At 44.0% G+C, this 15,712-nt stretch overlaps 1 protein-coding gene across 1 annotated transcript in view; it reads left to right on the forward strand.

Moving 5' to 3' along the window:
* Gadl1 (glutamate decarboxylase like 1) overlaps positions 1–13,618 on the forward strand; it is a 152,197-nt gene extending 138,579 nt beyond the window's left edge. The window contains exon 14 of the mRNA XM_027415316.2: positions 12,748–13,618. Coding sequence (XP_027271117.1) covers positions 12,748–12,921 — 174 coding nt within the window. The 3' untranslated portion in view covers positions 12,922–13,618. The remainder of the gene's footprint in view (positions 1–12,747) is intronic.
* Positions 13,619–15,712: the final 2,094 nt, after the last annotated feature.

The following is a 15,712-nucleotide window of genomic DNA, read 5'->3' on the forward strand; positions in this document are numbered from 1 at the left end:
TTGACCTTGTGACCCTCCTGAGTAGCTGAGATATCGGGCAGGCACCATCAAGTCAGACTTGTGGTAATTTTTAGAGATAGCTAATATAGTTCCACGGGAAGGCATAAAACAATTGCATCAGGATTGCGTTTGGAATTTTTCTCTACATCTCTGCACTTCCCTTTATCCTTCACTAGATGGCGTTCCAAATCAATCATAGCCTCCATGCTGTTGTTTGGGTCCTGGGGAAGGTAGGAAGACACACGCCCCGACCCTCCCTGGCTGACTTCCCTTTCCCCATCCCTGTTTTATGTTTACAGGTGAGTAATGAAGTCTGCATGTTCCTGAGCATTTGGTAGGCCGTCCTTGTAGATATTTTTGAGGTGGCTCTTGACAGGAAGCATTTTTAAATCATAGAATGGTTTTGTGTGATTGGCAGGAAGTTTGGAGTGACCCATCATTAGTGACCCCAGCGACCTAGCTGCTGCCGGGAATCAGGGACGGACTCAATCTGATTCTGTAATGGAGACAGTCAGTCCCAACTGCAGGCCACGGTCGTGACAAGTATGAAATTCAGATTTTAGATAGAAAGGACAAATAGGTTGTGGGGGGGAGATATAAAATAGAATAAATCTGGGACTGGAGAGATGGCTCAGTGTTGATCTTGCCAAGGGCCAGCACCTGTGTCAGGGGCTCACAACTGCCTGCAACTCCAGGTCCACGGGGAGCTAACACCCTCTTCCGGCCTCTGAGGTCACATGCACTTATGTGGCATATATATACACACACACAGGGACACAAAGGCACATATATCTTTTTTAAAAGAGATAAATTGGTGGAAATGATTAAATCCTGAACATTGTTTGAATATTTTGTCCACATTTCATGTCTAGAACCTTCCTTTCAAAGCAACTGATAATACATTTTTTTAATACCCACACATTCATTTGATTCAGAAAATATAACAGAGGATGTCTTTTCAGGAGAAATTGGATTTGAAGACTTTTTTTGCAAAAAAAAAAAAAAATGTCCAAAGAGATGTATGAATTGATGTGATTTTGTCACTTGCCAGAATGAATAAGAGTGTGTGCTTCCAATTCAATTTAATTCCACATTTTCTCTCTCCTCCCCTTCTCTCTTTCTTACTCAGCTGACACATCATCATCTTGACAGGCCTATGCATAGTTGATTCATGGCTGGCAGTAGTTAAGGAGACAGTTTTGTGTGCGTGCGTGCGTGCGTGCGTGCGTGCGTGCGTGCGTGCGTGCGTGTGTGTGTGTGTGTGTGTGTGTGTGTGATTGTGTATCTGTGTGTGATTGTGTATCTGTGTGTTTGTGTATCTGTGAGTGTCTGACTATGTGTCTGTATGTGTTCGTCTATCTATCTGACTGTGTGTCTGTGTGTGTCTGTGTGGCTGTGTATCTGTGTGTGTGTGTGTGTGTGTGTGTGTGTGTGTGTGTGTTTCTGTGTGTCTGTGTGTGTGAGTGTGTGTGTGAGAGTGTGTGTGAGAGTGCGTGCGGTGTGTCTGTGTGAGTGTGTGTGTGTTTGTGTGTGTCTGTGTGTGTATGTGTGTGAGTATGTGTGTAAGAGTGTTGTGAAAGTGAGTATGTGTGTCTGTGTTTTTTGTGTCTGTTTCTGTGTGTGTCTGTGTGTGAATGTGTGTTGTGTGTCTGTTTCTGTGTGTGTCTGTGTGGGTGTACATCTTTGCATGTAAAAGAGAGGGAGTGTGTGTGTGTGTGTGTGTGTGTGTGTGTGTGTGTGTGTGTGTGTGGTGTGGTGTGGTGCTTAAGGTCCAGAAGCTTATCTTTGGAAAGAAGTTTCAGACCATCCGAGAGCTTAGATGTTAACATCCTAGGTGGGAACATGGCTTGCTTACAGCTGTGATCTGTCTGTCATCACAAACAGAGCAGAGCCTGATTCAGATTCATTTGTCTCATAACCTGCTTGTCATATGACTCATTTGACTCAGCCCTGTCAAATGAGTGAGAAGCCCCATCTGAGGGGCAAGACAAACTCAGGAGGGCCTGAAAGTCATCACACACCCATTCCAAAGCACAGGTCATGTGCTCACCACAAAAAGCCTATGAGGGTTGAGAGTGGGAACTTCTTTCCCCACGTTCAGTCTCAGGACTCTTCTGCCCTACTTGTTGTATTTCAGAGGTCTGGAGATATGGCTCAGTGGATGAGAGCAGTGCTTGCTTGTCTTCCAGAGGACCCAAGTTCAGTTCCCAGCACCCACATTGGTTGGCTCACAACAAACTTTAACTCTGCTCTAGGGGACCCAACACCCTCTTCTGGCCTCTGCAGGCACTTTTGCACACACAGCCTATACACACATGCACACAGAGACACATAAATAAATCTTTAAAAATCTCATACTATTTCATTTCTACTCCCCTGCATTGAGGGCCACTAAGAACACCAAAAAACATATCACCCCTTTTATAGAAAACGCTTCTGAAATCATGATAAATCTAGCTCATCTTTTCCCAATAACCCAATCATTTCAATGCTGGTTTTCTCCCTCATACCCCACCTGGGGTGCTATTTCTATTTGGCAGCATTCCCAACCATAGGAAGCCTGATGGGCAGGGTAGAAAGTAGAAGGAGAATGCTACTTCCCACACAAAGTGTCTGCCCTCCTGTTTCTTCACTGTCCAAAGATGAGCCTCAGGCTCTTTTCCATGCCCCCCATGAAAGTACTGATGGTGAAAACCTTGTGCCTACTTGCTGTCCACAGTCATTTAACATGGGAGTTCCCGTAGGTAGGTCAACTTGCTGAATTTCCAGACCTAAGGTCTTAGTGATTGCAGGACTCCAGGTTTTCAATGACTGGATTCTGAAGTCAAGCCTTCTGTGCCATCTCCATGTAAAGACAATACTACCTGTACATTCCAGAAGTACTTCACAGGATGACCTGAGGCCTGGCTCCAATAACACTCCTTAAAAACCACTGTTGGTAGATTAATGGGTGTTGTCACCTCTCAGGTTCTTCCCTCTGTGTTTACTTGAGTGAATAAAAACCTCTGTCACTTCCATGTATCCTTGCCTACCCTACAGATGATGCCTGCTGTAATAATTGCTGTTCCATTGCTGTAATAAAACACCATGACCTACAGCAATGTATAGAAGATAAAGTTAACTTTGGTTTATGCTTCCAAAGAGAGAGTCCATGGCAGCTCTGAGGGAGGTGAGGTGGGAGCAGGGAGCAAGAGATTGCATCTCTCTCTCTCTACACACAGGAAATAGAGACAGAGAGCAGGAAGTGGGGCCAGGCTGTAAAGTATGTCCAGTGACATACGTCATCTTCCAGCAAGACTCCACTTTCTAAACAGTCCATAACCTCTCCCAACTGGGGACAGTCTCAAACACATGAGCCAGTGGGGACATTTCTCATTCAAGCTGCAGTACCCTCTCTGTATGGTGGTACTGTGTCTCTTTGAGCTTACCAGCATATGTTGCTGTAGACACCATTTCCTGTTCTGTTCACATTGTTTCTGGGGTAAGTGCTCACACCTATATTTAGTTAACAGGAGAGATTTGATAGTGTTTCCTGTTGTCCATAGAAAGAGTGTGGTTCTTAAAGACCTGGGTCATTATTTTGCCCAAGAGGGTGAGATGTGGGGAGGGGGTGTCAGTATTTTGGAAAGAGTACCACCCCAAGGACTTTGTCACAGTAATGGAAAGCTGAATACTACCACAGCTCCTGGGCACACTTGTGCCCCACTATTCAAGAGAGAAAGCATTCAAGAGAACACAGAGCAACCTATGAGTTCATGGCTTGGGAGAAGGTGAAAACTCCTGTCAGTCACAAGATCTACCACCATATTTCCCAGGAGCATCTTCATGCAACAGGGAGCACTTGAATTTTATTTGCTAATCTTTGTCCATGTGGGACAAAGCTGTGATGCACAGTTTCAGGGACCTCACAGACCAGTGCAGAACACACCAATTTTCTACCATTCCAAATATAAAGAGAATTTCCTTAATCACTTCTCCACACTACTTTCTGAAATAAAGTCTCTCACAAAGTCTGGAGATCTCCAATTTAGCTAGGTTGGCTAGCTGGAAAATCTCAGGGATCCTGCCTCTGCCTCTGCCTCTGCCTCCCCTGCACTGGGAGGGATTCTCTTGCCTCTGCCTTCCCCATTACAAGCACACTCCCCCAGTCCCATCCTTATGGAGGTCCTGGGGATTGAACCCAGGGCCTTCTGCTTGAACAGCAAGCACTTTGCCCCTAGCCATCTCCCAAGCCCCACTCTCAGAGTTCTCACTCCTTGTAAGGTCTCCCCTCTCTCTCCCTCTCCTCTCTGCCCGGGCTGTCCCTGTGTGTTTCATTCCAGCAACCCAGCCTCACCCCATTTGCTGTAGGCTTCTGTATTTCCTTCTAGAGTGGGAACCTAGGACCTGTGAATAATTCAAGCACAGGTAAACTCAGGTCGAGTGATGGCTTTTCCCTTTTACCCCAATCAGTGTGCTGTGCTGAGACATGTCTGTTGCTCCATATCTCTGCTTTCTGTTTGCTGTGGTTATAAAAGAGAAAGTAGGATCTCCTGAAATGCTGCCTGGTGATAGAAGTTTCAATTTCCTTTGGAAAGAAAAACTGACCCCTTTGTGAGCCCAGAGATGAAAGTGGTCTGTGAAATGCAGATTTGTCTGACCAATGGTCCTGGAGGTGAGTGAAGCAGAAAGAGACATTAAAGGTACTCTCCCAAACTGGGTCAGAGATGTGTTAAAACATGAGAGGGTTATTTCTGGAATCTTTGCAATAACCCAATCACCCAGGTTGAAGCAATTTGGGGGCACTGTCTGGAGAGTTGGATCACCCAGCCTGTGTTGCATACGCCGTCCCACCCAGATTCCATTTTTAGGGCTTCATTCAGTAGAATCCATTATTTTAGAAGCCAAGTTTTTTTTTTTTTAAAGGCAGTCCTTAAAGTGAGATTTTCATCATTTTTCTACCTTCTTCTGATACATTATAAAAACCTAATCCAAAGTTATGTTTCCCACTTCACAGATGAAGAAAGAATGAGAGCCTTAGAAATTTTGACTTACAACATACACGTTTAGTGACCTTCAAACCCGACAGGCGGCAGACCGGTCACTGCAGTACATGCTGAGGTCTGCTTAGGTGATGTGTCGGGTTAATGTGTGTTAAATGTGAGAAGCTTCTCTCCATGTGTGACAAATGAGGAGCTCCTGCAATGTCTGAGGAATTAACGTGGCTCTGGTCTGTGCAGCAATGGGGGGAGACATAGGCATTACAGTTCTCACAAAGAAAAACACTAAATGTGTTTATTGTAGGCTGTAGAATTGTGTGTGTGTGTGTGTGTGTGTGTGTGTGTGTGTGTGTGTGTGTGTGTGATAAATGGAAGGGCAGTGAACGAAGACACCATCTAGAACTCTGCCATCATCAACACAGAAAGCAGTAGTGAAAGCATTCCCTCACCTAAAGAGTAGAACCAGAGGCAAGAAATTGGCCACTCTTCAGTCCAAATGACTTTATTACGATAATCTAAAAAATTTATATACTACATATGATCATTATAAATACTATATATTATTATATGATGAAGAGCTAACTTAAAGAAAAGATAGTACTTGAAGATGGAAATTATAAAACTTTTAAAACAAAAACAAAAACCTAAAATTAATTTTCCAGGTGCAATTTCTGTTTCATATGTTTTCTTTCTTTCTCTTTTTCTTTCTCTCTCTTTCTCTCTCTCTCTCTCTCTCTCTCTTTCTTTCTTTCTTTCTTTCTTTCTTTCTTTCTTTTGAGATAGAATTTCTTTGTGTAGCTTTAGAGCCTGTCCTGGCTCTGTAGATCAGGCTAGCCTCAAATTCATAGAGATCTGCCTGCCTCTGACTCCCTAGTGCTGGGATTAAAGGTGTGAGCCACCACCACCCAGCTTATTGTAGCCATTTTATTTTTTTTAATTTTTATCAGATTTATTTATGTGTTTGTGTGCATGTGCATATTTGTCCACAGTTGCCACAATGCATGGATGGAAATCAGAGAACAACTTGTAGCAGTCTGTTCTCCCGCTGTCCCCTGCTGGTCCCTGGGATTGAACTCAAGTCATCGGGCTTGGTGGCAGGCACCTTTTCCTGGGAGCCGCTTGCCATGAGTGTTGCCATTTTTAATGGTTCTTTTCTGCTCTCTACTGTGTGGGTCAGGAACTTGGAAAAAAGCAACTTAAGCAAGGGAGAGTTTATTTTGGATCATGGTATGAGCATGTCATCTAAATGGCCCCAGGTTTGTTCCAAAGTTACTAGGCAGAGACATTACATTTAACGCCCCAAAGAGCCTCAGTTGCTGTTAGAAGCTTGTTGGCACAGAATAAATCAGTCACCAAAATCTCATCACATGGTTACTTCATGCCAAGAGATGGAGGCAGGTGCCATTCTCAGAGAAAGTTGCCCTGAGACAATCTGTGAGAAGACAACTCAGCATCTTCATCCTCCTTAGCAAGCTCCTCAAATGGTCCTTCCACCGCTGAGGTTTGCTTGCTTCCCTGGGGGTGCAACCCAGGGCTCTATACATCCAAGGCAAGCATCCGGTCACTGAGCTACATCCCTGGCTCTACTGGTGAGGTTTGAATGCTGTCCTTGTGTGGCTACCCATTGTGTCACTCACCCACTTACTGTATCAAGCATCAGTTCAGGGAGGAAGGCCCTTTTCTCTGCTAAGATAGCCAGATGAAGGATGCAGAGATAGGGGCCATTGTCCATAGGATCCAGAGAGAAATGGGAATGTACTCTTGTTTGCTCACTCTCCAGAGAAGTGATCATTTCTGGGTGATCATTTTAAGAATCCTCGAGAAACATGAACAACCTTTTCAACTCTTAACTTCCCTCTTCTGCTGCTGAACCTTAAATTTAGTTATTTTCTCTGGACCACAGTAAGGTTAGTGACCCAGGGAAGAAACAGGACAGACTCACAGATGTCGGGGCATCACACGACTACAGAAAAGTGGTGCTGAACAAGGAAATTCAACATTCATTTGAGGCATATGGGTTATTTAATGTCTGTGATCTTGGGGACACTAAATGCAAGTAGCACTCCATGGTCATTGCAGCAATCTTAAATGGTTTGGTTTGTCCTTCCTCTGTCCCCCCCTCGTGTGTGTGTGTGTGTGTGTGTGTGTGTGTGTGTGAATAGCCAGAAGTCAATACTGGATATCATCCCGCACTTTATTTTTTGAGGTCGGTTCTCTCACTAAATGTGGAGCTCACCAACTTTACAAGACCAGCCTGCTACCAAGCTGCAGGGATCCTCTTGCCTCTGCCTCCCATGTTCTGAGATTGCAGGCACACCCACTGCTTTTGGTGTTCCCGTGGATGCTGATATCTAACTGATCTCAGATCCTTGTGGTGTTTGTGGTCAGCACATGGCCATTTACCTCAGCCCTTCACATGCTTTCACAGCTCCTGTACCACAGCTTCTGCCTCTGCTAGAGTTTGCTGAGGTATGCCTCGCTTCTTGGCGCACAAAGGAGATCTCTGAACATGGGCTGAAATGTGGGTGTTGACCCAAAACAGCTCTTCAGTTGCTATTAGCTCAACTGGCTTCAGGGACATGGTGGAGTATTAAGCTTTGCTTTATGGAGGGTGTAAAATGTTTATTGTGTCCATTCCTCAGCTAAAGCTTTCAGTTCAGTTTGGTTTGTCTTTATGACTGTTCATTTCAGCTGGCCTCAAATATATGGCTGACATTAGGTTTATTGGAACATCTGCCATAGTTGTCTCTGCGGTGTAAACACCACCAGTGAAGCTAACTGCTTCCTTCGGTCACCAAAACGCTAAACTCCTCATTTTGGTACCTGCTCACTTGTGTTCGAAAAAACATGAATGGGACAGTTTTACTAAGTGGCACACTTTATTCTGACTTTTCAGAGGTACTCTAGAGAGAAATTAAGCTAAAAATATTCATAGTTGGAGAAGGCGTGTCCAAAGGACATGTAGCTGTCTCCGTGTTCTGCCAAGCTGAATTGATCTTTTAGCTGCATGTGATTTCATGGGCTACAGATCACCAATTTTATATCATTTAAGCTTGAGAGACTTACACAGATAGATTTCAACTCTAAATTATGGGGCAGGGGTAGCAGGGAGAGTACACTGTACAAAGGAGTAAGACAAGTAAAAAACTGAAGCAAGTGAGATGTTGAGGTGTGGGCAGAACATACATTGAAAGGCGAAAATTGACTCTTCAAGCATTCAACACGAAAATGATCGTTGTTTTCTGGGGGCATGGTTAGTGTTTTGCACACTTTATCAAGTTTTACCACTGACAACTTGGCTAACTTCTCCAAAGGTCGTTGACCTTGAAAGTTTTCTGGTGGAAAACTGACATAAGCAATACAAGAGGAAGAGAAGCTCATCACGCTCCCCAGCTCTCCCAAGATCGCGTTTCCTGCCCAGAATGCCCTCCCCACACCATCTGCTCCACTGCTGCCTCGGCAGGCACTCCAGAAAGAAGATTTCGTCATTCAGTGCTTCCCCAACTCATACAAAGATCATTGAGCTCCTTGGTAAATTTACAGACCATCAGGCATATCCATCCAAATCTGACACCAGCAACTCTGATGGGAGTCTGAAGTCAGGTGATCTGTATCTTTAAAATTATTGTAAACACTGTTAAGGTAACCAATGACAGTTCAACTTCCCAAAGGAACAAATAAGCTCACATTGTCTAGACTGGAGAAAAGTTGGAGCCTGAATGGAAGATGGTGCAGTCGCGGCATACATGAGGAGTGAGATTCATTCCATGTCTAAAACCACTAAGGGGCAAAGGCTGTCTCCAAACAGCGGGATGCAGCAGATGCTTTGGGGAGACAGAATCAGTGAAGTTGTGGTTTTCTCAGCACTTCCAAAGATTCAGATCTCAAGAGATGCTCATACAGGGAAAACAAAAGTGGTGGTGGGGGCAGGCACAAATTAAAATTGACTTAAAGTATATTCATTTTAAGAGATGAATGATGTAGTTCCTAACAGGGGTGTTTAACAGATTCTGGGTGCAATGACCTGTCCTTTGTACTGCCCATTGCATAAGTAATAGTTTGACAAAATATTAAAAGACATTGTAGGGAGGCTGTCATGACAACACCCCATACCCTTGATGTCTGACTTTTCCTATAGAAAACACACACACACACACACACACACACACACACACACAAACGTATATATGCAATGACATATATATATGCATATATATGTGCAGTTTTTAAAAAATGACCAGACAAAGCATATGAGAAAAAAATTCCAGAAATACCATTGAGTCCATTTTGTGTTTGATATCTACTGCTGGGCATGGGGCCTGTGTTGTTTGTATAGTCAGTGAGACTCCATTGGAGAAAGCAAATATTTCCTTTGTGAGAGGCCATCAATTGTAGGTTTGTTTAAGGTTTGTTTTTAAAAATCTATGTGGGTATGTCTGCTATGAATTAATGTATGGAGGTAGGAAGAGTCAAAAGGGGACATCAGGTCTCCCTGGACCTGGGGTCCCAGGTGGTTGTGAGCAGTCATGTGGGTGTCAGGAAACAAACCTGGGTTCTCTGTAAGGAAGTGAGTTCTGTTCACTTCTGAGCCACCTTTCCAGGCCTCTTGTTTTGATTTTTTTTTTTTTTTTTGAGACAGGATCTCACGTAGCCTAGGTAAGCCTTGAACTCTTGATCCTCATCCTCCATCTCCTGAGTGTTGAGATTACAGGTGTGCATGTATCCACCCCGGGATACATCCCTGTTAACATTGAGTACAGACACATTTTCAAAAGAAAGACAGTTTCTGGGCATGACCATTGTTCTTTATCAAAGGCTGAGGTGCTGCCAGGCCAGTTGCTTATCCAACGGCTCCACTTGGTCGGAGAGAGTCATTTTATTTTGTGTGCCCTTCTGTTGAAGCACCTTTTAAATACTCAGTGCTACCAAGTGTTGTATCAGGATGACAACAGAATGCCGTTGAAATGACCAAGTCATTACCGGAATGTAATTGAAGACAGGAAACAGAAATCCTATGGAAAGATGGGGAGGGAATCTGTGCAATGAAATAGAAATGTCAGGATCTTCCTCCACTTAAGATTCAGGAACCAAGCTCACTGAGGCACAAGGAAAGAACTTGATTTACAATTTGAGGGAAATGCTGCTGTAAGATAATTGAGAGCTGGAAAGCAATCCCAACCTTGCCAAATTGCTTTCCACCATGCATGCTCCGTGTAGGCGAGAGACTTGTGTACTTACATTTAGTTTGTGCATATTTTCTTTCCCCTGTGAATATTCCACCCCGCCAGATTAGACCTGTTTCTCTGCTGTTGCCAGCAAAAAGACAACATCGGAATTGCCCAGTATCGGAACTTGTCTTGCAGCCTTATAAACAGAAAATGTCTGGTGTTTTAAAGGTGATAATCTGACTGTTAGTGAAAACATTCTGGGTCTTTACACTATAAACATGGGTTCTTTCAAATTAGTCTGAAATGAGCAGGGTGAAGCCCAAAGAACTGGCAAAATATTTGTTAGTGGTAATAATTGCTACCATTGAAATGGTGATTAGTGCCAGAGATTCAATAGGTTGTTGGCTTTGGGGTTCCTCAGGACTTTCTTACCTCCTTGGTGTTTTTAGAGAGAGGAGGCCTTTACTGTGTGCATAGTAGTCACCACTTGTAGGAAATATCTTCGAGTTCACGGAAAGGTTAATAAATTCCCTGCTGCACACTGTCCAACCTTCCCTCAGCTCACTCTCTGAGGCCAGGGACATTTTATTACTTCTTTGTAATCTCAGAGAACCTGTAACCAACTTGAACTTCTGAAGTTTCTTTCTCACTTTGGGAGCTTTTGGCTGCGGAAGCTTGTATACTTTTGTGCCAGACACAAGAGCAGGAATTTGAACTTCCAAAACATGTTTCTATTAAAACATACCTTCTTATGTTTGCAGTTTGTGGCATTAGAAAATATTTCTGGGGCTGGCAAGTTGCCTCCGTGGGCAAAGGTGCTTGCTGCGATGGCTGGCGACCTAAGCTGGTTAGTGGATGGGGAAAAGGACTCTTACCAATTGTCCTCTGACCTTCATGCATGTGGTAGTGCCACACACCCTGCCCTCCCCCCCAAAAAATAAATAAATAAAACGTGAAAAAGGTTTAAGCAAATTATTTCTGGTTTGCTTATAAACCATGGCAGCCTGACAGGTTCATTTTGATAATAGCTTCACTGAGCCCCTGGAATGTCAGAAGTTGGCCTCAAGTCCTGAATGCTTCCACAGGTGGAGCAGGGGATGCCCTTTTTTGAGAGGAAAATGGAAGCAAAGGGCTGAAAGTGAGCGGCACAGACATGCAAATGAGGCTGAAGCCAAGAGCCTGGCTGCTTTAAATTTAAAATCCTCAGAGTCAGAGCTGCTTCTGTGCTGTGGAACTGGAAGTGGAGGGAACGGGTGTGAGGCTGTCCCCAAATCCTCCTTAGGACCACAGGCTGCAAGCTCTGAATTGGATGCCCTGTGGCTCTCCTTGATGGACACGTGGCCCTTGTGAGCAAGGCCTTGGTAATGTTGGTCATTGCTGGCACCGTGGTGGGATTTCCTTCAAAGCCTCAGTTTAAAGACAGGAGGCCAGTGACCATTGGTTCGAACAGAAAAAAAAATAAAAACATGACTTTGTCACAAAGCCTGAGTTAGACCATGGTTTCATATTACCTGGTGACCAAATGGGGACATCTTAAGTGCATGCAGTACAATATGACTGAGAAGAAGTTCATGTTGCATGTGTGAGCACCCACAAACATATATGATGATAATCCACATCCATATGAGGAGAGAAGGCCTCTACTTGAGTCCCTGAGGGTTAATAAGCTAAAGCATAGAAACCTAAAAATCCCTGGTGCATAGTCATGTAACATTCTCATACATAATGTTTACAGTTTACATTTAAGTACTTTCCCATTGTATTTGCACAGTTATATTCTTTTTATTTCCTCATCTTTGATGGGAAGGGATTTTGTTTTATTTTCTTGTCCATAGATGGAAGATTTTCAAATGCTTCAAATCTTAAGGCTTCTCTTAAGTGTAGGAATGATGACCCAAGGGCCCATCACCAATCTATAAACCATCCTCACCAAGAATCATCTACAGAATTCAAGCTAGGTTCAGCCATGTGCACCTATAACCACAGCATTAGGGGGCAGAGACAGACAGATCCTGAGAGCTCATTAGCCAGCCAGAATAGCTGAAATGCAAGTTTTGGGTTCAGTATGGGGCTCTATGTCCTGGTAACTAAAACTGACAATTTGACGTAGCCTGGGGTCATTTGAGAAGGGAGTTTCACTTGAGAGATTTCCCAGATCATATTGACTATGTCTGTGGAAAGAGTATCCTGGTTGTTACTTGACGTAGGAGATGCCAGCCCACTGTGGGCAGCAACATTCCCTGGGCAGATGGTCCTAGGCTATATAAGGGAGGGACAGCAAGCAGTGTCTTCCCACGGTATGTGCTTCAAGTCCTGTTGATGCTGTACTGTAATCTGTAAACTGAAGTGAACTCCTTCCTACACTAAATTGCTTTTGAGTAAGGTATTTAATCCCAGCAACAGACAGAACTGGAAGACTCTCATGTGCTTGATTTCCTCATCTGTAAATGGACATGCTGCCAGCAGCTCCTTGTGGTACCATGAAGGTAAACTAACACAACTCAGCCTGGAGGACACGACTGAGATCTGCACCAGTTGACTAAAGGTGGGTTGAAGTTCTACGATACTTGGTTTTAATTGTGCCCTCTTCCCCCTTGCAGGTGGCCCCAGCCATTAAGGAGAGAATGATGAAGAAGGGAAGCCTCATGGTAGGCTACCAGCCCCACCGAGGGAAGGTCAACTTCTTCCGCCAAGTGGTCATCAGCCCTCAAGTAGGCCGGGAAGACATGGACTTTCTGCTAGATGAGATAGAAAGCCTGGGGAGAGATATGTAGCCTTGGCTTTCATTCCCCGAGAGGCACCAGTCCTGTCCTGGGAAGGGACCCAGATCCAGTGCATCTGGAGGTATACTAGGTAGATAACAATCCTTCTGGTGAGATTAGCAAACATTCCCATTCCCACCAGAAAGCCAAAATACTAAGCAAGTTGTCCTAAGGGTTCTTTGGCTGCCTGATGCTGCTGGTTGTAGAATAGAGAAAGTGGAAGTAATAAAAAATTACTCCGTCAAATATTATCCCCAGAAACAACCCCAATGAGACTTTAGTCAGTGCCATGTGGATGGATATTGGATTGTAAGTTCCCATTGCTCCTTAAAGAGCATAGAAACACACAGCTTGGAGCTTACAGCAATGAACTTCACAGCAAAAGCATCACCAAGGAACTCACTAAAGATTCACACTCTCCAGCCTTACCCCAACCCATCTGAATCAGAAGCTCTGGTTCTAGCATCCCAAGTTTTAATAAACCCAGTCAGTGAGCCTTATGCACAGTAAAATCTGAGAAACAATGGTCCAAGCCTTACTGATGCTTTTCCAGAAAAAGGACATGTAAGAGTCTAGTAGCCCCTCAGCCAGGCCTGGAAAAATACAATTGTGGTGTTTCTACTACAAATGTTCAGGGTGCCTAAAACATGTCAAACACACACACACACACACACACACACACACACACACACACACACACCGAGAGAAAGAGACTATGCAAAATTCTTACTGCCTAAAGATGTATTTTTATTTGGGCTGAAGCCCCCCGCCCACCCCAGGAGTTAAAATGAATCATTATCTGTCCTACTCTATCTGAGTTAGAGATTGGGATAAGAACCACACACTGTGTAGTGTGCCCTTTCGATCAGAGATAAACGAGTACTAACCTGCTTTTCCAAAAACGCCGCTGAGTGGGAACAAACGCTGCACGTATGTGTGGCTCTCTGTCCCTCTTTTAGATTTGGGAATGCATTTCTTATTTTCACTCTTGGCTGGGTAGAGAATAGGATTAGCTAGAGTCTGCGACTGTACAGCATTCTCTTTCTCAACTCTGAAGTATCTCTTCGACTTCTTTGGTGGTCTCTCTTAGCAGAGACTCTGGGATCAGAGATCTTCCCATGGCACTCCTCCACTGTTCACGGAAGTAGGTGATTACAACTCTCCATGGCTACCATCTTAGATTTATGCCTAGAGGGTTTTCTTTGACTGAGACAGGATTCAGAGATGAGGGTGTAGAATGAAGGCTGTGTGCTGAGAGTTTTACCCATGTGTTGGATTTATGATCGCCACCTCAAACTGTATCACTAATGCATGACATTTTAATTTTGAGAAACAATGTGTACTGCGTAGTGCACACGGAACATTTTCATTGTAGAGTGCACGGTCTTTCACTATCTCCACTCCTCAAGGGTATTTTCACTTCACTTTCTGAATTACGTCAAACTCCCTGGTGGTGGGGGCTCTGTGCATGATCTGATTCTTGTTGCCTTCTAGAAATTGTCCCCATAAAATGCTCCTAAAGTGATGCTTGAAATAAGTTGTATTTTGTGAAATAAAGAGCCGTGTCAGCACTGTGCATGAGTGGCGGTTCTTTTTCTGTCAGCTCTTTCTCTATAGATGATACCGACACATTTTTAAGATGTGAACTGGGATTCAACTGGAAATTTAGCTTAACAATAGAAGAAACTAGAAATGGCCTGTCTTATTCAACACCTAAAAAAAATGAAAAAGAATGTATAGCAAAGAATGGGTTTGTTGTTTAGTCGCTTTTTTCTACTAGGCAATCACAGGAAACTTGATAGCCACAGCTCAGGTCCCACCGTGCTTTTGATGAGACATGGTAGTTTTTGATTGATGGAAAACACCATAGGGATCAAATCCTTTACAATCCCATTATTTTTGTTCTCGTTTCTTGAATCATTCTGCTACATTATCAATCAGGTATTTGGCTCAACCGTTATAAGAATAATCATTTGAGAGGGTAGAGTGACAGCTCACTCAGTAAAACATTTGCCTTGGGAGCATGAAGACCTGAGTCAGATCCCTTAGAATTCACAAAGGAAAAAAAAAAAAAAAGCTGTGTGTGGTGACCTGCCCTTGTAATACAGCCTGGGCAGACAGGGACAGTCAGATCCCTGAGCCAACCAGCTGCATCTACAGGAGACTCTATCTCAAACAACAGCAATAAATAAATAAATAAATAAATAAATAAATAGAATCAAATCAAACCAAAACATAGGCAATGGATAGAAGAGATGAAATTTTCTTTTGAAGTCTTCATTGTAGAAGAGACAGAGACTTGCCAAAGAAGCGCACAGGTCAAGTGGTGGCAACCCAGAGACACCTGCCTGAGTCAGACTCTGCTGAGAACCAAGGAAGAGCTTTTGTTTAAGCTTCCTTTCCATGCTGGCTTCAAATGAGCTGAGTTGCTGTGGGCATCACTGGGGTTTGACTCACTGACAGTTGCCAGATCCCTCCTGTTGTCAGGTTGCCTTGGGGATGAGAAGTATCAACTGAGCAATCCCTCTTAGGACAGGCTAGACTGAGGTTATGACAATTGGTTGCTTCCGTGGCGCTATGCACACTGCCTCCCAGGTGCGAGGGCCACTGTTACCGAAGCTACACGTCACCTGCAGCAGTCATGGCTGGAGCACAGTCTCCGTATGGGTGACCTGTGATGACCCTGTTAACCCAGCAGCTTTTCAACTTTCTGACTTCAGGAGGTAGCACATTCACCCAGTGACTCGACAGAAAGCTCAAGATTGGTGTCACTTGAGGCCAGTGATGGGTCTTTCTGTGTAAG

The sequence above is a fragment of the Cricetulus griseus genome, chromosome 4 (genome assembly GCF_003668045.3).
Source record: "Cricetulus griseus strain 17A/GY chromosome 4, alternate assembly CriGri-PICRH-1.0, whole genome shotgun sequence".
Taxonomy (NCBI): domain Eukaryota; kingdom Metazoa; phylum Chordata; class Mammalia; order Rodentia; family Cricetidae; genus Cricetulus; species Cricetulus griseus.